The 23,415-nt window shown below is 49.1% G+C and overlaps 1 protein-coding gene across 1 annotated transcript in view; it reads left to right on the top strand.

Annotated features, from left to right (window-relative positions):
• ITGB5 (integrin subunit beta 5) overlaps positions 1–16,826 on the top strand; it is a 113,148-nt gene extending 96,322 nt beyond the window's left edge. Inside the window, exons 11-15 of the mRNA XM_005279823.5 lie at positions 6,162–6,384; positions 7,611–7,714; positions 12,329–12,445; positions 15,174–15,340; positions 16,229–16,826. Coding sequence (XP_005279880.2) covers positions 6,162–6,384; positions 7,611–7,714; positions 12,329–12,445; positions 15,174–15,340; positions 16,229–16,324 — 707 coding nt within the window. The 3' untranslated portion in view covers positions 16,325–16,826. The remainder of the gene's footprint in view (positions 1–6,161; positions 6,385–7,610; positions 7,715–12,328; positions 12,446–15,173; positions 15,341–16,228) is intronic.
• The last annotated feature ends 6,589 nt before the right edge of the window (positions 16,827–23,415 follow it).

The following is a 23,415-nucleotide window of genomic DNA, read 5'->3' as shown; positions in this document are numbered from 1 at the left end:
TGAGGCCCTGATAATCAATACAGCCATTAGAAAGAACTGAAAGTTCTTCTGGAAGGCATATACAGTATTTTATACCACAGGTGCAACCTCATCTGGAATACTGTGTGCAATTCTGTTCTCCCATATTTAAGAAAGATTAATTCAAACAGGAATAGGTGCAGAGAAGGACGACTAGGATGAGAGGAATGGAAAACCTAGCTTCGGAGAAGAGACTCTCAGAGCTTGGCTTGTTTAGCCTAACCAAAAGAAGGCTGAGGGGAGATATGATTTCTCTCTATAAATACATCAGTCAGAGGGATAAATACCTGTGAGGGAGAGGAGTTATTTAAGTTAAGCGCCAATTAAACCTGTCTTCAAGATTGAGTTTGATAAATTTATGCAGGGGATGGTATGATGAAACTGCCTACAATATCCCCAAAGGCCGGTGATGGAACACTAGATGGGAAGGGCTCTGAGTTACTACAGAGAATTCTTTCCTAGGTGTTTGGCTGTGGGGTCTTACTGAAATCCTCAGGGTCCAAATGACTGCCATGTTTAGGGCAGGAAGAAATATTCCCCCATGTCAGATTGGCAGAAACCATGGGGGGTTTTTTTTGCTTTCCTCTGCAGCAGGGGGCATGGGTCACTTGCAGGTTTAAACTAGTGTAAATGGCAGATTCTCTGTAACTTGAAGTCTTTAAATCACAATTTGAGGATTTCAGTAACTCAGCCAGCGGTTATAGGAGCGGGTGGGCGAGGTTCTGTGGCCTGCAATGTGCCGGAAGTCAGACTAGATGATCATGATGGTCTCTTCTAGCCTTAAAGTCTATGAGTCACCACAACCTTTTGGAGAATTGTAAATGGTGGCAACTAGAGTATGAGGGGGAGTGTTACTAGGAATCATGGGATGAAATTAATCAAAGGAAAATATAGGATGGAATTTGGGTGAAAGGTCCTGCAGAGAGATACTTGATTGGTGGAATAACTTCCCATGGGAAATGGTGGAAGCTTCTAACATTAAACTGAACAAAGTACAGGAAAATCTGATGTAGGGAAGGGAACAATCTTGCACTGGCCTCCATATGCATGTGTGTTTGCATATCCTAGATGACCCAGGAAGTCTTTTTGATCTCTAATATCTGTTAATCTAATTGCTACAGCCCCTTCAGGGGTCTCTTGTACAACCCAGACACCGTCCAAAGAAGAACGGCATGTGTTCCTGTGAACATGTTACTTTGCTGTCCAAAGCAGCAGCAGCACAGAGAGCTGAGCCTCACCCTGCCAATTCTTCTAATTTGTTCTGTGCTCTTGCCACCAGCATGAAAAGGAGAAGCCAGGGGTGGGGGTGGGGGTGGGGGAGCCTTCTGGATGGCCCTTGTTTGCTCATCAAGAATCCCAGAAAGGGGGTGGGTGGGTGAAATGAGGACAAGTAGATGTTCTGCCAAAAGTTTAAGTAACAGCAGGAGACGACTGTGCAACCCCGATCTGAGCATGGCTGATGTTAGTGCGGCACACACAAAGCAGGACTGGATGGCTTTCAGAAGTGCAGAGCACCTGCATCTTAGACTTTCCTGAGAGCTGTGGGTGCTCAGCATCTTTAAAGATCAGGCCGTACAACTTGCCTCTTGGCGGCATTAAGGGAAGCATGCTGGGGTTCCCTAAACAGCACTGTGCACCGCGTCTCCTCTCTAACAAACTGCCTATGCTGTTCTGTTCCCAGTCTCAGATCTATGACACAGCTTTACAGGAGCTGGTGCTGAATCCTACCAGAGATGCAGAATAGGGGTATTTTGACAAGTTAAAGACTTTTATTTGTCCGGATTTCTCTTTTGACTGCAGCGGGGTTTGCCAAGCACACGGATCAGCTAGACAGCTTTATTCAGGGACATTTAATGGAGGTTTCCAGTTAATAATCTCTGGTGTATAAGGGCAAATTCAGAGAGAACATTTCATTTCCTAGTCTTATCTGGAGACTTGAGTCTAAGATAATTTAATTTCAGGGCTAGAACAGAGGAAAATGTATCTTTTTATGTCTGGAAAATCCAATTAATCTCTTTGGCTATACAGACCAGCCGTCGTAGATTACATTCAAAACCAAAGAAAGATTTTTTTAAAATACTGTACATATTAAAACTGCACCATGATACTTGATTAGCTCGGAGGTGTATTAAAATACACCTTCCTCTCTTAGTCTGAGATTACATTCCCAGTTTGGAAGTGAGACCCTTTCCTGATGAGCAGTACCATTCCTTGGTTTATCTTTAGAGCCGGGGTCCTGGAATAATTTGCCATAGACATTATCTTATGTACAGTAATAACTCCTTGGCCACTTAATATGTCAGTGAGGCAGATAGGGCTGGAAGTGTACAAACCTTTTTACTATGAAATGCAAATACCATGCAGAATTCCAAGGTTTCAGAAATTCTGCCCTTCCTGGGTAACAGATTACTTATCAATATCAGGTACAGGAGAGGAAGAAGGTTGCATTTGGAGAGAGTATAAACGTGTGGACACCCTAAGGTTTGTAATAGTTTGAAGTAGCAAGTTTGGTCCCAAGCAAATGATGGGGCTGTGTGAATGCTCCTTATGAGGCTTTGGGGCAAATGAGGTGGCTAGTAAAATAAAAGACGTTCCTGTTTTCCAGCGCCTGTATTTGAGATGTGCTGTGGCACCTCTGCCAATGCAGGAGTCGTGGAAAGCCAGAGAAATCAGAGTGCTTGTGGTGAAGAGAAGAATCTGCATATATTTTTTAGCAGTCTTGTCTGAGAAACATGAGACTGTTTCCAGTGGGGAAACTGAAGCTGTAATTAATTTGCTGATGAGCATATATTCAAACTGTTTGGCATTATAAAATATGCATTTGAAAGCGACCTCCTCCTGGGGTTAAGTAGTTAAGAATCCCAGCGTTATTTCCAGGGAGCTGATTGATGAAACCACACACTTGACAACTTGACGCTCCACTTTCAATAACTGAAAGCCTCTGAGATGATTGACTTTTCAGGCTGTCTCCAAGTCCCACAGCTACAGTAGGAGCACCACTATATTGCATTCTCCGTTTATCGATAACGATTGGAACTCTTGTCTAATGCCCACAAACCCGAGGGACTGCTGTCAGATCTACTGCATTGTTTGATGAGCAAGGTGCTTTGAGTCTGAGAGGTATTTTCAGTGGCAGGTGCAGCTGCTTCTCCTTGGAGTTGACAAAGGACCATCAATGACAGTGTCTAAGAAACAGGAATGTAACTTGTAGCTAGGTGGATAATTTTTTGGCAAATAAATCTTCAGGTACTGGATTTATTTGGGGGGGCGGGCAGGACTTATTCTGATGCATTTCCTCCCTCTGTGTATTGCAGTGTGGGAAAACTCTCCCAAAGAAGCCCGTAGATATTTCCATCTGTTAAAGGAGAGGGGAGGGAGAGATGATGAACTGGCTTATGAAATGGTTAATCCAGTAGCCTTCCGCTGCTCAGACCTAGGCCCAGTAACATGAAAGACTGAACCCTAGGCATTTGGATTTATCACAACCCATTGCAGAGACTAGGGGGAGGAGGAAACATTGGAACAGCAGCTGCCCACTCTGTGCCTGGCGTGGACCAATGCTGTAGTCACTAATTTCCAGCAATCCTAAATTCATCCCAAACTTCAGGGTAAAACAACTGTTTGATTTTTAAAATGCACACAGTGAATCTATCTGTAGTATTTATCTGGGCGCCCCTCAGCTGAGTATCAGAGCACCTGACAATCGAATACATTTGTCCTCCCAACATCCTTCTGAGGTAGGGAACCCATCTGAATCTAGCTAGGGATCTGCCTAGAAAAGGTAGCATAGGAAGTGAGTGTCCAGTAGTTCATCAGGGAGCCTGATTATTATGGCACATACCTTGTTCATTAAACAGGAAAGTGCTATAAAAAGCACTCTAACAACTTTTATTGCTCTACAATAAAGCTGAGTCCTACACCTGAGGGACAGAAGGAGCTTGGGGAACGGTGGAGAGAGAAAGCTCTTCTTTCTGAGCCATGTGGACAAGCAGAAGCCAGGCATAAAACCCAACGAGGGCAGTTCCATTGATTGCCACACTGGGTACATTAGGAAAATCTGATGCTATACTAAGAAGACTGTAGAGAAGTGACCACAAACGCTGTTTTTTCTGTATCTGCTTCAGCTTCCACTGGTTAACTACAGTGAGTATCGAGATTATACTGACCGTACCGTAGCTCTCCAGCACTCAGCAGTATGTATCTGTTAAACATTGTCTTCTGTACAGCTGAGGATATAGCCACATCTGGGTTAAAAAGCAATATTCCTAAAGGTGTTGTTTCAGAACCTTTGCCAGCTTTCAGCAGGGAAGGTGGGTGTGAAGAATCCAAGGCTCGGCTGCTCTTTTGCTACTTTTCAGGCCCTTCTGCTTTAAATCACTGTCAGGGTAGGGTTTTCTTTGCTTCCCTCTGTGGTAAACCGGGAGAGCTGGATTTACATTGAAATTCTCAGGCCATTTAGAAAGCCCTGTGCAGATATATAAACAAATGTATCCTTTATTAGCATGTTTCTTTTACCAGGCTGGAACAATGAAGAACTCTGCATGCTGAAAGAACGTCACCTCTAGCGGTCCTCAGCTTTAAATTATCTGAGGGTTTTTCCCCCTTTTTTTTAAACTGATCCAATAACAGCAGAAATCCTAATGCTAAACCAGGGGGTAACAATTCTCCATTTCGCTTGACTGGAGTCTTCACACAGCCACAAACTTTAGGCTACTACTGAAATTTTTCTTACAAAAATAGAAGAGGAAAGAGGAAATCTGCTAGGCCCATTCTGCACGGCGTTGAAAGCCTTGAATCCTGAATATCTGAAATGTATAGTAACGGGCACAGCAAAGTATATATTGACCCCTTTGCAGCAGTTAAGAATATTTTATTCCTGCAATGAGTTGTTGCTGAAAGGTTCTATCAGGGCTTCGTTTGCACTTTAATGTCAATCACTGTATAAGTGGGTAATAGAATAGGAGGAGTAACACTTTAAAGGGGCTCTAGGAATCCGAAATGTTAATCCAGAGAAAACAGCAACCATGCTTTAGCCCAGGGGTCTCAAACTCAGATGACCTCGAGGGCCGCATGAGGACTAGTGCATTGGCCCGTGGGCCGCATCACTGACACACCCCACTTGCAGCCTCTGGCCCTGCCCCCACTCCACCCCTTCCATGAGGCCACGCCCCTGCCCCGCCTCTTCTCGCCCCTTCCCTGGCCCCATTCCAACCCCTTCCCTGAAGTCCTCACCCCAACTCTGCCCCCTCCCTGCCCCCAGGGAGCGCAGGAGGGGTGTGGGGTGTGGCAGGGGCTCAGGGCAGGGAGTTGAGGTGCAGGAGGTGTGCAGGGTACGGCAGGGAATTGGGGTGTGGGGTGCAAGAAGTGTGCAGGGTGCGGTGGGGGCTCAGGGCAGGGAGTCGGGGTGTGGGAGGGGTGCGGCAGAGGGTTGGGGTGCAGTGTGTGGCAAGGGGCTCCAGGCAGGGGGTTGGGTTGCAGGAGGGGTGAGGGGTGCAGGGTGTGGCAGGGGGCTCAGGGCAGGGAGTTGCAGTGCAGGAGGGGTGTGGGATGCGGCAGGGGGCTCCGGGCAGAGGGTTGGGGTACAGAAGGGGTGCGGGGTATGGGCTCTGGCCTGGCACCGCTTACCTAGAGCGGATCCGGGGTGGCAGCGCTGCGCACCGTGGCCAGGGCAGGCTCCCTGCCTGCCTGCCCTGTCCCTGGCCCCGCTCCGCTCCACTCCAGGAAGCAGCCTGCCCTGCCCCCCCCCCCTCCCCAAGCACTGCTTTACCGCATTATATCCAAATTCATGTTATATCAGGTCACGTTATATCGGGGTAGAGGTGTACTGTCACTGGGCTGTAAAAGTTCAGACTGATTTTGCCACTGCAGGCCAGTCTGTGTGTTACAATAGTAAGAACAATAACAAGACACTAAGAACTTTCTATCTAAGGCCCCAAGTAACTTGATACTTAAGCATTTGTCTTGCATTCATCTTTTTATCCTTTTAACCTCCCTCCCTTCAGCTCGATAACATCAAGAATGTTACTGATGCCTCTCTGTTCCTTTTTACCTCCAGCACACTGTCACTGCATCCCAATCCCAGATAGCCGTCCGTTCACTTGCGCTGAAGTTTGCTGTTTGTGCTTGTTATCGCTTATCTTTAGGCCATGGAGAGTGTCACTGTGGGGAGTGCAAGTGCCATGCTGGTTACATCGGAGACAACTGCAACTGCTCGACGGAGACTAACCGTTGCATTTCGAATGACAGTCAGATGTGCAGCGGCAGAGGCAACTGTGTCTGTGGGAAATGCCAATGCACCGAGCCCGGAGCCTTTGGAGAGACGTGCGAGAAATGTCCTACCTGCCCAGGTGCCTGCAGCACTAAAAGGTACCTCACCAACAGTGCCCATGAATGGCTCACTCTGCCTCATGAAGGGAAATTGTGTTTGATTTCAGAAGTCCTTCAAATAAGGGGCCTCTATCACTGCTTCAGGTTGGACCGGCTGCCTGAGGGTAGGCCTTCACTGCAGAGATGGCACCTGGCTTAGCCTAGCCCAGGTGTGAGCAGTGTCTGCCCTGTATTCCCCCATGTGTGTGTCACTAGGACGTCTGGGGGTTCCCATGGTCCTTTGTGAGTCTTTTCCAATTAATTGTGGGAGAATTTGCCTGTCCTTTTGGGCACACACAGGGAATTATGGGAAGGCACTGGGGGATTGTTAGCATGTGGCTGGAGGTGTCCAGATGCCTCTCTGGGAAATTTTCCTGCAAACCAGTCTGAGCCTGGCAGAAAGTGACCAATACAGGTCATTTCATGCCTTGTTCTAATGTGGGTTCTACTGGGTAATTACTGGCAGCCAGATCCGCTTCATTTCAATGCATCTTGCTGTGTAGTACGGAGACAGCACTAGGATGCCAGGGAATGGTTATGATTTAAGAGATTGAAAATACAATGGAAAAGCCACTTTGATCATTTAAATGCTTGTAGCCCCACAACAAATATTTATGGTGTCTGTCTTTTCTGCTTTCAGCCATTTCCGAGATGGTCCCACATAAGAAATCTAGATCCCCAAATGCCTGAAATGAGAGAACATTCAGGGCTGGATCCAAATTTAACAGCCAACATCCATCTCTGTAGCGGGTTACACCAAAGTTCCAAATACAAACACACCCAGACAACCAGGGAACTTCGCAATTCAGCCCCACCTCCAGGGTTAATCTGTCCTTAATTTGGAGACGCTTGGCCAAAAGGTTTCTATTTCTTTTATGATGCAGATGTGTGACTCTGTGTGGGGGCGTGCACAAAGGGGGCAAGCAGGGGCACCCCCCCCAATAGCTGGTGGGGGATGCAAAACTTCTGCTCCTGGGCTGTGTCGAGGAGATCTCCCTCCGCGGCCCAGGAGAAGGGGGAGTTTGCTGTCTCCCCCAACCAGAGGAGTTCTGTGCCCCCACACAATCCACCTCCCCCCAGGCAGTAACATTTAAATTCCTGCGCATGCCCCTGACTGTGGATTAACAGGTCAAGATTCCCTTTGGCAAACAGTTTGTGTGGCAGGTCTGAATGTTCCTGTGGTTTCAAAGATGTTTAGTCTTTCTCTTTGTGTCTCCCTCCTGAAGGGACTGCATTGAGTGCATGTTACATAACTCAGGAGGACTGGCTGATAACCAAACCTGCCCAAAACACTGCAAGGATGAGATCATTACACGTGTGGATGTCCTCAGTAAGTAATGTACAGCAGAATCATATGGGAACTTCAGGCATGAGGCTGTTGCAACTGGCTAGATTTAACTGGTCTTTGCAAAGAATTGTATTTACCCTGATTGGCATCGAAGCTTTTCCATAAAGTAGGTCACAAATAAAAATCTGGATTTAGAAAGGCTAATCCATTTTCCTACCTCCAGGTTATAATCCCTTCACTGTTACAACATACACCCCACATCCAACTATTTACCATATGCTGGGTTTATTCTCTTATCCATATCAGCTACACATAACACTTATAATCTTGACACAGTAAATGTGACTAGATTCAGATTAGATCTGGAATTCAGAATCTAAACACTACATTTCAATTCACGTGGTACGTGATGAGCATGCAACTGATTTGTTTTTAAAAGTAAAATCAACCAGTTTTCTACCTAATCTCTTAATAGTGAAGAACCATTTTTGTTAATCAAATAGGTTTCTCTGTTTGGTTTTAATATGTATCTCTTCCAGATATTTACATAAGTCATACTGGTTGCACTTTTGCAGTCAGCTTTCTTTTTGAGGATTGCTGCTATGTTGGCTCTATCTTCTGAATCAACGTTTTATTAAGTAAAATTTCATACTCAATTAATTGCCTTGTGGGAGTCTACACTCTTTCTTCCCTCTAGAAGGTCTTAGAGCTACCCCTAGATTTTTCTCTGCTTTGTTACAGAGGCAGGAGTAAATGAGAGAGTTTATGACGACAGGGACAATGCAAAACTCGCATGCCTGGTTACATTGTGATCCATAGAGTTAATAGGAAGCTGTCTTGGTTAAGTGATGCACCCATACCAGTCTGCACTGCCAAAACTTGCCAAGATCCCAGTCAAATAAATCCTTCAGCAGGAGTAATTAATCATGATTCAGAAGCTTTGGCCGTGTAATGAAGCAAAAATTACTTTAAAAGGTATTTTTATATACATAATACCAAGGATGTCTAGGCCCGTTATAGATAGGTAAGAAGACAAGATCCTTGCCCTGAAGAACTTTTAACAGACAGCAATATTTAGGGCAGCCATGAAGTTACACTGTCCGGGGCTACCCTAGTGCACAAATGACCTAGGAGTAAAGAATATGAAGACCACCTGAATTGTGTTATGTGCTTTTTGTCTATAGTTAATACAGGAAGTAAGGGGAACAGGATGCAACCCAATGGAAAGTGATTAAGCAGGAAGAGTTAGCAAGTATCTTGTTAGAGCAGCATTTTTTGTGTTTGTTTTTTTTTCTGGCACACTCCCTCCTTGTGTCTGTAACATGAACACTTCATCAAGGTGGGATGTTTTCTAGGCCTCTTGGAAGAAATGAGCTTTAAGGGAGGGGCTTGGCATAGAAAGATGAGGACATTGGGGTGGAACAGACGGCCTTTTCTGAATGAGCAGATAAATTAAGTCGTCTCTAACCTTTCACATTTGTAACTTTTTTCACTGTTCTTTTCCCCCCTACCCCGCTCGTAGAATCTGCAATTTGTGGTGAAAATATGATAGGTAACCTTGTCCTTTTCCAGCTTCCTCCCAAACTGCCATCCGGGGTCTATTTCCTTCTCACATGCTTTGAGCTAGTTTTAAACAATGTGAGCAGTGGGGTTCCTACCTTTTCCCATATTATTTCCAGCCTTGTTACAAGCACCAAGAGATTCAAACAGTGGGTCTGTGACACCACATTTAATAACATCTCACTGCAAAAGCTGCAAGGTCATCAGGCCACTTTAAATCCCTCCAGCCTCTTCACAGAAAGCTTCACAAAAAGCTACTTTCACGTGACTAGTCTGGTGTCTGTTTGAAGGCTGAAAATGCAGGGGTGTAGGTTGAAGTTCCACTCTCATGCCTAAGTCTTGCAACACATATGGCCACATTTTTGTGCTGACTTGCACCCTGTGAGATGGCGCTGGGTAGAAGCACAGAATCATGCCTGTGGTTTGCAAGCTCCCCTGCTGTTTTGGAAGATGGGGCAGGGGAACTAACAGCCAAGGTTTAGTTTTAAACTTTCTTGTTTTGGCCGGGAGCTGTTGTTTTTTTTTTTTAATTTCAAGTACTAGAAGATCTGAAGCCTGTTAAGACTGAGACCAAAACCTGGCTGACAGTATATTCACGCTATATAGTGCACATTACAGATGCTTGTTAAAGGCTGGAATGTTGAGATTTACTTACACTAGTGTTGTTAACATGGATGCAGCTGTATCCCTGCACGGTTAGCAGCAGTTACTGTAACGGAGGGGTAATCATTTCTCTAGTGAGGCCAGGTCGAAGTCAGAAAGGAAAAGGGAGACAGAGGAAATGCAGAAGGACGAAAAATAATAGGGTGAAGTAGCAGGCTCATAAATGTGATCATTTTCCCACTGATACTGAATCTGAGTAAGGCACTCAGCAGCTACTACTAGCAATAGTAACTGTGGCCTGGATTTTCAAGGTGCCTAAGCAAGTTAGCTGTCCTGCTCTCATTTCAAATTAATGGGATGTGGGTGTCTAACTCCCTTAGGCTCATTTGCAAATCCCAGCCTACAAGCTTAGTCGGTACACAAAGGCCGTATTCTCCCCTTGATGATGGTGCAAACGTCGCACTGACCCCAGTGGGGATTGAGGGGGAACCGTGAATACTCTGCAATTTGTACCCCAGCTCACCGATCTTAATTATACATGGAATTCAGCCTTCTGCTTTAAACGCTACAAAGCTCTACTTGGAACTGAGACTGGCCAGGGCAGCACATTTGAAATCAAACTGATTGTTTTGCACCCACATTATAACTTCCCTGCAATGCCAAGATGTCCGAAGAAACCACGGACAGACCTTTTAGTTACAACAGCAGCAGTAACACAAACAGCCTGCTCTGTCTTCTATGGTACATTAAAAAAACAAAACAAATTCCTACTTCAAACAAGTCTTCTAATTTCCTGCCACTCCTCCACTTTCACCTTTTCTCCCTCAATTTATTCCTCTCCCCCCCACTCCCCACTTCCGTCTCAGTCTTGAAAAAATAAACCTCCTGATTATTTCCGGAGATAAAACAATTCAGCACATTTGGAATGCAAGTCGAGCGATGGATTGTGGTTTTAATAACATCCTCATTTATGTCAACAGTTCACTGCTTTCCTCATAAAATGGACCGATATCCATCACTTTATCCACAGCTTTCCAAATTGAAGAGCTAGGGAAATGAAAAGAAAAATGGCTGCCTTTTTGAACTGCATAGGATGGTACTGTCGAAAGACAAGTTCATGTCAGCTTTTATATTTGCCCTGAGTATCTTACTCTTACATGCATCACTGAGTGCAAGTTTAACCTCTTCAAAATGTTCGTGTGCATGATCGTTAATTATTACTTGTGTTACGCTAGTGCCTGGAAATCCCAGCCAAAGCACTGTAGAAACACCCAGGGTATGTTTGCCTTGCAGTCAGAGGTGTGATTGCAGCTTGGGATACGTGTCCTGCCTTTAATCTAGCTAACGTGGCTAAAAAGAGTGAATGGTGGCCGAGGCATCAGCATGGCTGTACAAGCCTGCCTGGAACCCTGGGTATATACTCGTGTTCCTAGCCATGCGGGGGTCTGTGCCTCTGCATCTTCACTGCTGCTTTTTAGCCACACTAGCTAGATTAAAGCTAGCATGGGCATGCCTACTCGAGCTGCAATCACACCTCTGATTTGCAGGGTGAACATACCCATAGTGAGATCTTCAGGGCAAGGACCATCTCTTACAGCCTAAATAGGGCAAAAGCTGGGAGGGGAAGTGCCTTGCCCAAAGTCATGCAGTAGGTAGGGGATTAGAACCCCATTTTCCTGATGCTGAAGCTGGTGCCGTGCCCACCAGACCACATTGGCTCCCTGCTGTGGTGATCTGGGTAGCTGTAGAGTGCCCGTCGCTGAAGGATGTCGGTACTGAGTATTTTCATCTTTCCAGATCTTCATGTTTGCTAGTGCTCTGTTGTTGTTCTATTTAAACCTCAACCTTCCCCACAAATCATAATCACGTTGCGCTCATTTCCAGGCTCTCTTTGTTTTGTATTTTCTCCCGACTCCTCCAGTATGTGAAGGGAAGTGCTGCTGAACTTGCAAAGGGATTTTTCAAAGGTTCTGATTTGCTTGACCTTCTTTCAGAGACCCATATTAATTTCTCTCTTTGTATGAAGTAGGGTAAACCCACCCAGACATTTCCTTCACTGCCATTTACTTGTATTCATAGAAGAGTGTCCAGATGATAGATACAAAGCTAAGGTACCGTGGTTGGGTTGTGGGTTTTTTTTCTTCCCTCTAGTGTTAATGGTTTCTTGTATTTCAGCTGTTTGAATTGTTCCGTAATGTGCACCATATGTACCAACAGGAAGCTCCTCGTATTTAAAGGAATTCAAAGTCCCCAGAGTTATAGAATTCCAGAAAACACATCCAGCTCTGAGGCCAGATCTTTGAATGGTAGAGGCTTTTCTTCCTGCAGAAAGAAAACAGCTGAACAACAAATGTCTGAACATTATACCACCGTGTGGAGATGCCATACCACCAAATGCTACAGAATGTCTTCACTGTTTAACGTGTGTTTGAGATGCACTGGGCTATCTTACACGCTAACAGAACCTCAGGAATGTTCTTCATTTCGTTCCAGAAACAGATGACCAGCACTCGGTCCTGTGTGTCTACCCCATGAATGACTGTGTGATGAAGTTCACCTACTCGGAACTTCCCAGTGGAAAGTCCAATCTCACCGTCCTCAAAAAGCCAGGTTGTTTCTGCATTTATTTTTTGTTTTGATATAAGATGCCAGCTCCTGAGAGGTGCCAGGCTGCTGCTAAATGAGTCTGTTCGTCAGAAAGGCTAAGTGCTCTCCAGTAATTGCGGCCTTAGCAGATTCTGGGTAAGGAGAAAGCTTGGAGCCCTCCTTCGATACAGGCTTTTAAGGAAACTAAGATCAATGTTTGGGGAAACTGAGTCCGGGCTGACCTTACGGTTTATGGAACTCTAAACTGGGTTAGATGGGGAGCGGAAAATCAGGATGTCAGTGCCGCCGCCTCTGGTCCTAAGCCCATATATCTCTACTGTCCCACATAAGGCCATTTTCCAGGTCCTGCAGTTAAATTCTCCCACAGTAGGGAGGCTGTTACAACATAAATCTGTCACAAGGCCACCAAGATGGGGTAGAGAGAGGCTCTATGGTGGCATTGTGTGTGCGTGCTGCCTTGTTTCTGCCTGTCCCTAGACATAGTGTCAGCCTCCTTGTGACATGATGGGGTGTGTTTTTGAACTGGGGTAGCAGGGGTACTCGGAAGATATGGCATCAAAAGGAAAGTGAGGTGGGTTCTGGGAGAGACACCACTGAGGAGAGGGAGGAGTCTGAGAGGGCACACGTGACAGAGATTTCCCTCCCAAATGTGAAACAGAGCACGAGACAGTGGAGGGAAAGGGGAGACACAGCAGTGAGGGACAGTTGAGGAGCACTGAAGGGTCACAATCATTTTGGGCGAGTGACTCCATTGTGGTATCAGAGTGGAGGTGAGGTGAGTCACTTCAGTCTCTAGTTCCACATTGGGGAGGGGGAAGAGGCAGGAAATTGGTGCAACCTGTCAGCCGAGCTGGCACAAAGCCCCTAACTGTGTGGGTCCCCAAACAGCTGCTTGAACTGGTTGGGCTGAAAGCCAGTCCTGAAGAGAGCAAAGGATTCTGGATGATTTAAAATGCATTGACTAGAGCAGGGGTGGGCAAACTTTTTGGCCTGAGGGCCCCATCAGGGTTCCGAAACTATATGGAGGGGCAGGTAGGGAAGGCTGTTCCTCCCCAAACAGCCTGGCCCCCGCCCCCTATCTGCTCCCTCCCACTTCCCGCCCCCTGACTGCCCCCCTCAGAACCCTCCACCCATCCAACCCCCCCTGCTCCTTGTCCCCTGACCAACCCCTATCCAACACCCCCATCTCCCTGTCCCCTGACTGCCCCGCCCCCTATCCACACCGCTGCCCCCTGAGAGGCCCCCTGGGACTCCCATGCCTATCCAACCCCCCCCCCATTCCCCATCCCCTGACCGCCCTCCCACCCAGAACCTCCGCCCCATCCAACTGCTGTCTGTCCCCTGACTGCCTCCCGTGACCTCCTGTCCCTTATCCAACTCCCGCACTCCCCCCCCACCCCCTTACCATGCCGTTCAGAGGGACTGGCAGCCGCGCTGCCCAGCTGGAGCTAGCCACACTGCCGTGCAGTCTAGAGCACTGGGGCAGGCCGATGGCTCTTACAGCTGCGCTGCCCGGCAGGAGCTCACAGCCCCGCCGCCCAGAGCGCTGGCGGCACAGCGAGCTGAGGCTGCGGGGGAGGAGGGACAAGAGGGGAGGGGCCGGGGGCTAGCCTCCCCGGCCAGGAACTCACTTCTGGGCTAGAGAACCAACACCCCTGATCCAAATGCTGAATTTCATGGCCTGTGCTCCTCTCTAATATTGGCATTAGATGACTGCAAAACTTTATCACAAACCTGGCTGAAGAAATCAGAAATATCTATTGTCATATCTAAAAAGCATCCAGTGTATTGAGTTTCCAAATATAGCCCTATACAGTCACCTGCCAGCTGAATTAATTGGGAGATTCTCAGTGCTCCTGCTCATAAACTCCTGTTCATAAACCACAGCAACTATCGATTTTTTTTTCTATTTCCAAACACTGATCCTAGCCCAAGTAGCATATAATGTATATGTGTCCACTAGCATGTCATCCTGCTGGTCTCTCTAGACCATGGCTGACGGCAGCTGTGTTTCTGGCATGTGAAGCGTTTATTACTTTAATAAGCTGCAAGGCATTTTCCCAAACAAGCACCCTTGTGGTGTTGTGAAATGAACCGATCAGATTGGCACAATAGCTGCTAGCAAGTCTGCACATGTCTCCTGTGGCATAAGCCATTCTGGACCTGGCCTCAAGAGACTGCAAATTTTGCACTTGCCGCACCTTATGCCTGATTGAAATAGCAGAGCCATTAGCCATATTCAATAGACTCGCTTAATGATTCTAATGAGCTCCTATTTTCATGCTCAGGGCTGTCCAGGAGCTGAAATAGACACTTGCCCCTGGCACTTTGTCAGTTGTACTAAGCCCTCAACCCTCTGTGCTTGCACTGGGGCCTCCTGCATTACAGAAGCATGGCTGGTGTTGCTGGCAGCAGTGCAGTAGATCGTAAACAAACGTTGGGTGAAATTCTCGCCCCATTGAAGTCAATGGGAGTTTTGTAATTTATGTCAATGGGGCAGGATTTCCCCTATTTGTGTTGGAGAAAATCTCTTTAAAACTTCAGCTAGAAAGGGCAACGCCAAGGTAAACCTCTTGTGACAGCAGTGTAAATCAGGAGCGATTCCATCAGAGTCCGTGGCGTTCTCGCTCTCTCTGCTCCCCGCATCTGAATGGTCTAATGTTACCCAGTGCACATCCCATGTTAGGGCATGTCCCCCATCGTAGCTAATTTTCTTTTTTTTCCTCACTAGAGTGTGGCTCTGCACCCAACGCCCTGACCATCTTGCTGGCCGTGGTGGGCAGCATCTTACTGATAGGAATTGTACTTCTGGTTGTCTGGAAGCTGCTTGTCACCATTCACGACAGACGGGAGTTTGCCAGATTCCAAAGCGAACGCTCCCGGGCGAGATATGAAATGGTGAGGGGGGCTGCGTGGGGTAGGGTAGGAGAAGGTTCATGGATTGGGGATGGGGGGCCATACGGCACATGGAGGCTCATGATGAGGGTGTCAGACTTAAAGGAAGACTTGTCTGACTTGATATGAAGATGCTATTGGCAAAACTGTGCCCTGCTTCACGCAGGTGTGCTGCAGCGTGGGGCTGGGGCAGTCTGGCCCCATTAGCTGTGTGTGCTCTTACTCTGGTTAATTGCAGCTCCTTATAAGGGAATAACGCTGCACCCTGCATAAGGGAATAATCCAAATACTCAGCAGTATTTTGTTCAGTCTTCAGTTTTAATATTGAGATTACAGTAGTAGATGCCCCAGCTGAGATCAGGGTTCTGTTGTGTTAGATTTTGTACACTCACACATCAGGAGACAGAATTTACAGTCTAGATTGTGACTACCCATTGCAGACTAGAAGTACTAACTTTGAGCAAGCCCATTATAGTTGCATTGAAGATTATCCTGTTACTTAAAATTTACGTTGTCTTTTTGACTAAACTATAAGATGGTTTTTCTGGTGATTCTGCCCCATCCTGTTTAGCTTTGCCAATTGGAGTTGTCAATAAGGAAACGGCTTCTGCAGGTTTTCCTGGGTACGCTGCTTTGCTTACCTTTGAACCTTAGCTGCTCTAGGTTCTAGGAAATTCTCCTAGAATAAGGAGACAGGCTACTGAATTAGATGGAACACTGGTGCAGTCTGCTACCAGGTTTCCTATGAAGACACCACAGCAACCCAGTTTCTCTTTGTATTTGAATAACACATTCCAGAGGAAGCCAAATGGAGATTTATCTCTGAGCAAATGTGGTTTCATATCAGTGTTACTGTCATTCATATTCTTTTCTGTTTGATTTTTTTTTTAGGCATCCAATCCTCTTTACCGAAAGCCTATTTCTACGCATAGCTTAGATTTCACATTCAACAAGCTAAGTAAGTCCTATAATGGCACAATTGATTGACTGCATATGAAAAATCTGACGCAACCAGAACTGGAGTGCTGTGGACAATTGCTTGACTTTGTTGCTGCTTCCTGAATTGAAGCTGGAATCCTTTTCAGTGGAGAATACCTTTAAAGCAAGACTGATCATTGACAGAAGGCTGTTATTTGCACAGTAAAGACAAGTGGCTCAGCAGGGCATGTGCTGTATGATTCCTGGACACAAAGACATGCTCCTGGGCTCATTGACTCTGAGAGGTGCGGAACTCTTCATACCCCAGCTTTTTGGATACCTTAAACCCTCCAGCTCAGCGAAACAAGTGCCATATTGCAGCTTCAGACATATACCAGTAGAAGAGGTGACTAGGCCAAATTCAGGAGAGACCTTGCCATTGCAAGTCTTTAGGGGAAAATTAGCTTAAACCGGGTGTTGGAAGCAGTTGTGTAAAAAAACTAGGACCCACGTGTTCTGCAGTCTTTAGAATCTTTTTTTATATTAAAAAAATAAAACTGTTGTGCATATATGATGTTATCAGTATCGTCCAGTGTTTCCCTGGCATTCCCTACAGCAAATGCGTTTTCGGGAGGCTGCTGCTTTTAACTCTTGTAAGCATAAATGGATCCGTTTTAGACCTTTGTAAACAGAGCTATACATTTAGATAAATCCAAAAAAGCAATTGCAGCCATGGTGACTGCTGAAAATGTCCCATGTCGGCTTAGTGCAGGGTTCTCAACTGGGTGCGTGGGACACAGTTGTTGCAACCAGCCCGGCATTCCCATATTGCTAAATGGAGGGGCATCCTGGGGGAATCCTATGGAAAAGGTGGTCTGAGTATGGAAAGGTTCTTTGCCCTGTGTTATGCAAGAGGCTAGAACAGCCTGGTACTTACAAGCGCAGTCTTCTTCCATGAGCGGTGGGGTAATGGCCTGTGCTTTTGGTCAGGGGCGGCTCCAGGCACCAGCACAGCAAGCACGTGCCTGGGGTGCCAAGCCGCGGGGGGAGGGGAGGGCGGCCTGCCAGTTGCTGTGAGGGCAGCATGCCTGCGGGAGGTCTGCTGGTGCTGCGGTTTCGGCGGTAATTTGGCGGTGGGGCGCCGAAGGCGCGGCACCGGCGGACCTCCCGCAGGCATGCCGCTGAATCTGCGTGACCAGCGGACCGCCCTCAGGCGCACCGCCAAAAGCCGTGCTTGGGACAGCAAAAAACATAGAGCCACCCCTGCTTTTGGTACCAAATGGCTGATGGTTTTTAGAGACTGAAGCTTCCTGTCCATGTCCTTACCACAGGGTTTAAGCTATTCTATCTGACTGCTGCAACGTTGGCCCAATATGAATGTTGCAAGAGGCCTTTGGCGGCGGAAAATACATAGAAGACAGTACAGCTGCCACTGTTCCGGTCTGTGTTGCTGACTTTGTCACTTTGCCCTGAACAGCTCATGCGAGCTAGTCAACGGCAGGAAATGTGCCAGGAAAAAGCACAAACAAATTATTTTCATTGGTTTGACTTGCTTTTCCCTCTGGAAATGGGTCGTGGTCCCAGGCATCCCCTTTTGATTTTTTGTTTTCCTGCCTATGTAAACAGCAGCACTGATTTTTCTCACCATAAACAACTCGCCTTCAGGATATTTACAGCCCCCTGCCCCATGCTCTAATGGAAATGCTGAAGGACTCCAAGAGACACTACTAAAAATAGCAGAGCAGGGATTGCTGCAGCTCTGCAAATCACAGGCTGTCAGCGTCGGTGGAAGCTGTGGTTGCAGAGATCTTCCTGAATGACTCATTTTTGAGAACCGAGCAGTAGGGAGTCAGGAGAGGAGGTGGGTCCATGCTTGTGGCTGGGGTGGGGTGGGAGGCGAAGAAGGGGACCAGTTCTCTGTGAGAATTTGGGGGGAGGTGGCTGTACAAATTGTGGTAATATTACAGAGTTGCTCATATGAAAACTGCTGTATCGTGAACGTATGGATGGTCACCATGTCACACCAATATGTACCTGGGCAGCTAGCCCAAGCTGCCCCCCCATGCCACCATGGCTATTTTTAGGCACTAGCATGTGTATGTTGGCCCATGCTGGGAATTCCACCTCCTAGCAGCTATGCAGCCATACCCTAAGTGCCAGGGGATGGCTGAAAGGTCAACACTGCACCAGGGGCTAGGCAGCCAGAGAGCAATAGGTGGCAGCTCTCAGGCAGGAGACAGCAGGTGGTGCCTAGGAACCACAACCCTGGTGCAGTGACTTGCCTCTCTTCGGGCTCCAGGAGGCTTAAAACACTCAGGGATGCAGAGACTTGGCTTCCTCTCATCGCAATCCCGGCAGTTCTGATGCTGTTCTTCTGCATAGGAGGGGGCAGAGTTTGGCACGACTCCTTGTGCAGCAGTTCAGAGGGGACCAGTGGCTGTGTGGCTCCTACAGGGCAGTGGCATTGGTGCCATGGTGCACGAGGTCAGTCATCCTGTAAAGATCAGCTGATGTTCCAGAGGGCAACTCTGCCCTGATGTGCTGAGACTAGATGCCTTTTACTGCCTCCCTGCTGCTGCTGGCTGCACCAGTGCATGTGTAAGGGGACTGTTGCCCCCTTACTAACACTCAGTGGGGGGTGTTTTGGTTGCTAGCTCCCAGCACTAAAAGGGGAAGGGTCGATGGCAAATCAGGAGCCTGAGACTGACAGTCCCCAGGAACCATGGGGAGAGGCCAATGCTCCAGATGAGCCTGATTGACAGGGCGGGCAGCTAATCAGGGAGTCAGGAGGCCAGAGGGGGTCCCGTCCTCCGTGTGAACTGGAATGTCCTGAGTCAGACTGAGTGGGGCCGAGCTAAGGAGAGAGCAGGGGCCCGAGCTGAGCTGGAGAGCAGAACCGTGCCAGCCGCAGAGCCAGAGACGCAGCCCAGGGAGAGCAGATCCTGTGCTGGGAGCAGAGCTGCAGCCACAGAGCCAGAGACGCAGCCCAGGGAGAGCAGATCCTGTGCTGGGAGCAGAGGTGCAGCCACAGAGCCAGAGACGCAGCCCAGGGAGAGCAGATCCTGTGCTGGGAGCAGAGGTGCAGCCACAGAGCCAGAGACGCAGCCCAGGGAGAGCAGATCCTGTGCTGGGAGCAGAGGTGCAGCCACAGAGCCAGAGACGCAGCCCAGGGAGAGCAGATCCTGTGCTGGGAGCAGAGCTGCAGCCACAGAGCCAGGTGTGGTGAGCAAGTGGGGCCAGCCAAGGGGGAACCTGGGCAAAGGGCCCAGCACAGAAAGACACCCCCAGACAAGCGCCCTTGCAGGCCAGACCGGGAGGGGGACCTTAACCCTAGGGGGGGCTGACGCTGGGAAGAAGGGTCCCACCACTCAAAGCCCGGAGGTGTGTGGCCACCACCATTGCAAGTGTCCAACCCGCAGCGTCTCTGCAGCACGGCCTGGGCCTGAGAAGGAGGCCTGGGACCTACAAGAAGCAGACTGTGACCTGCCCTGACATTCCAGAGACACTGGTTGTGATGTTCCCTGCCACAGAGCGGGGTGATGTGTTTTCCTTTAACCTTTCCCATTTTTCCTTGTTCTTTTCTTTAGATTAATTGTTAATTAAACAACTTGTATTTGCTTTAAATTGTATGGAATAATCAGTGGGTCAGGGAGGTGCCCAGTGCAGAGAGAGTACCCCGGAGTGGGGACACCCTAGCCCCTGTCCTAGGTGACCACAGCAGGGTTGGGGGTCGAGCCCCCCAGGAATCCTGGGCCCAGCCTTGTTGGGGTTACGAGGACTCTGCCAGACAGGAGAGTGGAAGGGGAGCCCTCAAGGGCAGGGAGGCCTCTGGGTAAAGGAAGTGGGAGCGGGGACTCAGATCCTTTCGCTAGCCCACTTCACCGGGGTAGTGCAGAAGTCAGAAAATTTCCCCACAATAGCGGGACCATTCCCCCGCTTACACATGCCTTGCAGCCAGACAAAAGCTGTGCTCTGCCAAGGTGCCAGCACTGCAGTGCTCAATGGAGCTATCAGGAGGAGTTTTGTGTCTAGAAGTGCTAGTGTAAAGCCGACAGCCCCCAGTCGTCAGCAGGCGGGATCAACCGGGCACCTCTGGATCTTAGTGCATGAACCTCCACAGAATGAGCTAAAAGCCAACTGGCTCTTAGCTAAGGCTGGAGAGCAGACTCATTTAACTTTCTCTCTGAGTGGTCTCGGTGCCACTAGATGGGCCAGAACACCACACCCAGAAGGTGTGGGGGGTTACACTAGCTTTGGGCCAAAACCCAGAGCAACTGTAACCCGGGGTATAACATGCAACAAGCTACACAAGGCACCATTCACAACTGTCTGTTTCCAGTTCCCTGTTGACCTAGTTGTGGGAGTGGTTTGGTGTCTTCAGCAGATACTTGCCGGTCACGGTCCGGTACATACACAAACGGATTTGAAGTTTTGCCTTTTGGCCAATACCGGTGCCTATGGCAGGCAACCTATAGGTGGGGGGAGTTGTTTTACTATCGTCCCTGCAGGTAGAGCATGCAGGGCAAATAGTCTAGCCTCTGGCCTGGCCCACAAGGACAGTGGCATAATGGACTCATTGGCCAGCTATGGCTACCCTTTGCTGAGCTGTAAGATAGTGGTGGAGAGCAGTATGTTTTTAGCATGTGTTGACCCCTGGCTGTGGGGTCAGAAGCTCTTCCCCATCCCCGTCCTGCGCTCCCTTGCACCATTCATGTGCTGTGCAGCACAATCAAGATGGAATCTGTCCCTAACTTCCCTATTCAAGATTCATTGCCCATGGCAACAACAACAAGGAGTCTGGTGGCACCTTAAAGACTAACAGATTTATTTGGGCATAAGCTTTCGTGAGTAAAAACCTCACTTCTTCGGATGCATAGAGTGAAAGTGCATTCTATGCATCCGAAGAAGTGAGGTTTTTTACTCACGAAAGCTTATGCCCAGATAAATCTGTTAGTCTTTAAGGTGCCACCAGACTCCTTGTTGTTTTTGTAGATACAGACTAACATGGCTACCCCCTGATACTTGTGCCCATGGCAGAGTTCCCCAGTGAGCGTAACGCCAGCATAGCCCTGGGTACAGGGGGCACATCGGCAGCAGGGCCTGATGAGGTGGCACAAGCAGAATGCTTTGTTCAGCTGTCCCCAGGGAGTGGCCTGCCCCCGGGAATTATTGCCCACTGAGGAAGGCTAACCGCTGGGCAGAAAAATCACAGCACCATAATAATACAATGAGCAAAGTGTAGCTGTAGCAGTAGCTAATCCCCTTGAGTCATTTCATGCCCAATAGTTAGCCCTGTGACATCACTGGTTACAGGACCGGTGCAAGGATATTTTGCGCCTTAGGCGAAACTTCCACCACCCACACCCCTTCCTCCCGGAGCATCGCTTATTATAAACTTTCAAAAATGAATACTGCATAATGTGGCATTGTTCATTAGAATTAATACATGTTCGGCTTGAAAATTTATTAATTTCATGATTTAGTCTACATATTTAATGAAAATAAATAGCCTTGGGTCTCCTGCACGTGGCTAGAGTCCCTCCTGCCCCCCACCTCCCCCGCAATGGATCTGGAAAGGGCTGTTTTGGGGATCAGAGCAAAGCTGGGCGTCGGGATCTGGCTTCCATTCTCCACCCTGGCACCAACTCACTGGATGAGTTACTTCCCCGTTCTGGGCTTCAGCTCCCCCCAGCGCTAAGGTGTGAAATGGTTCCTTGCTCCTGGGCTGGAAAGTGCAATGCAGGCAGGAGGGGGTGTCTGCAGGCCTGTCTTCCCCACAGGTGTGAGACGAGACCAGAGTTCCAGCATCCGTCATGACCGTCCTGGTTGCTTTACTCTGCCCCACACCAATTGCTGCTGAAGCCCCTTACTCAGAGAGCTCTGGCCCATGGCAGAGGCGTCAGTGTCATTCTGGGCCTGCTTTTCAGAGATGCTGAGCACCTGCGGTTCCCAGGGCCGGCTTTAAGCTGATTCAGCCGATTCGGCTGAATTGGGCCCCGCGCCTAAGAGGGCCCCGCAGCTGTCCACTCTGCCCCCAGCTCACTTCCCCCTCCTCCCCTCCCCTGAATGCTCCGCCCCCATTCCTCCCCCTCCCCTGCTTCCCGCGAATGTTCGCGGGAAGTCTGAAAAGGGGCAGGCGGCGGCAACAACAGGTAAGGGGAGGGGTGCAAGGAGGGCTCCTGGGAGGCGCGGCCCAGTCCGGCCCTGGCCGAGCGGCCCCGGCCCCGGCCGCTCTGGCTCCAGCCCGGCACGGGCACCGGCCCCGGCCGAGCGCGTCGGCCCGGCCCCACAGCTCCGGCCCGGCCCTGGCGCCGGCCGAGCACCCCCGGCCACGGCCCGAGCGGCTCCGGCCCCGGCCCCGGCCAAGTGGCTCTGGCTCTGGCTCTGGCCCGGCTCGGGCCCCGGGGCAGCGTCCCCAGTTCTGGCCGAGCACCCCCAGCACGGCCCCACGGCTCCGGCCCCGGCTCGGGCCCCGGGGCGCCGGCCCGGCCCCGGCCCGAACACCTCAGGCCCCGGCCCTGCCCTGGGACGAGCGACTCCGGCCTGGCCCCGGCTCCGGCCCGGACCCAAACCCCGCGACCCCCAGCCCGAGTGGTGCCCAATTCCTGGGGGCGGGGCTTGCCGGTAGCAAGCCCCGCCCCCAGGAATCGGGCCCCGCTCTTGCTAAGGCCGGCCCTGGCGGTTCCCCCCAATGTCTGTGGGAACTCCGGGGTTCTCAGTACTTCTGAAACTCAGGGCAATTTATTTCGAATGCTGGGCCAGGACTGAGCCTGCAAAGGCAGCTGCACAGACAACCCCCAAGCCACAGCAGATTGCCCAGCAATAACAATACAAGCAATCAGGAGACTGATGAGAGGCAGTAGGCCCAATGCTGGGAGTGAGGAGGATATGGCCCTAATGTGGTCACTAAACTTCTACCTAGTAAAGTTACTGGAGCATCTGCTTAGAGCATTATACAGAACTAGCATGTACATACCATAGGAGTCAACAGCTGAGCCCAGCTCAGTATTTCCAAGTTAAAAGAAAAGGGAGTAAAAGTAAACAGAGTAACAATGATGATGAGAGGGACTGTAACTATTTAGACAAGCTGACCTGCCCTTTGATAGGCTTGTGTATGGCCAAGCCGTGGGAATGATACATTTCAAATAGTAACGCCTGTT

Source organism: Chrysemys picta, chromosome 11, assembly GCF_011386835.1.
Source record: "Chrysemys picta bellii isolate R12L10 chromosome 11, ASM1138683v2, whole genome shotgun sequence".
Taxonomy (NCBI): domain Eukaryota; kingdom Metazoa; phylum Chordata; order Testudines; family Emydidae; genus Chrysemys; species Chrysemys picta.
Note: the sequence above shows the minus strand (reverse complement) of the source record. Positions and strands in the feature narration are given on the sequence as shown.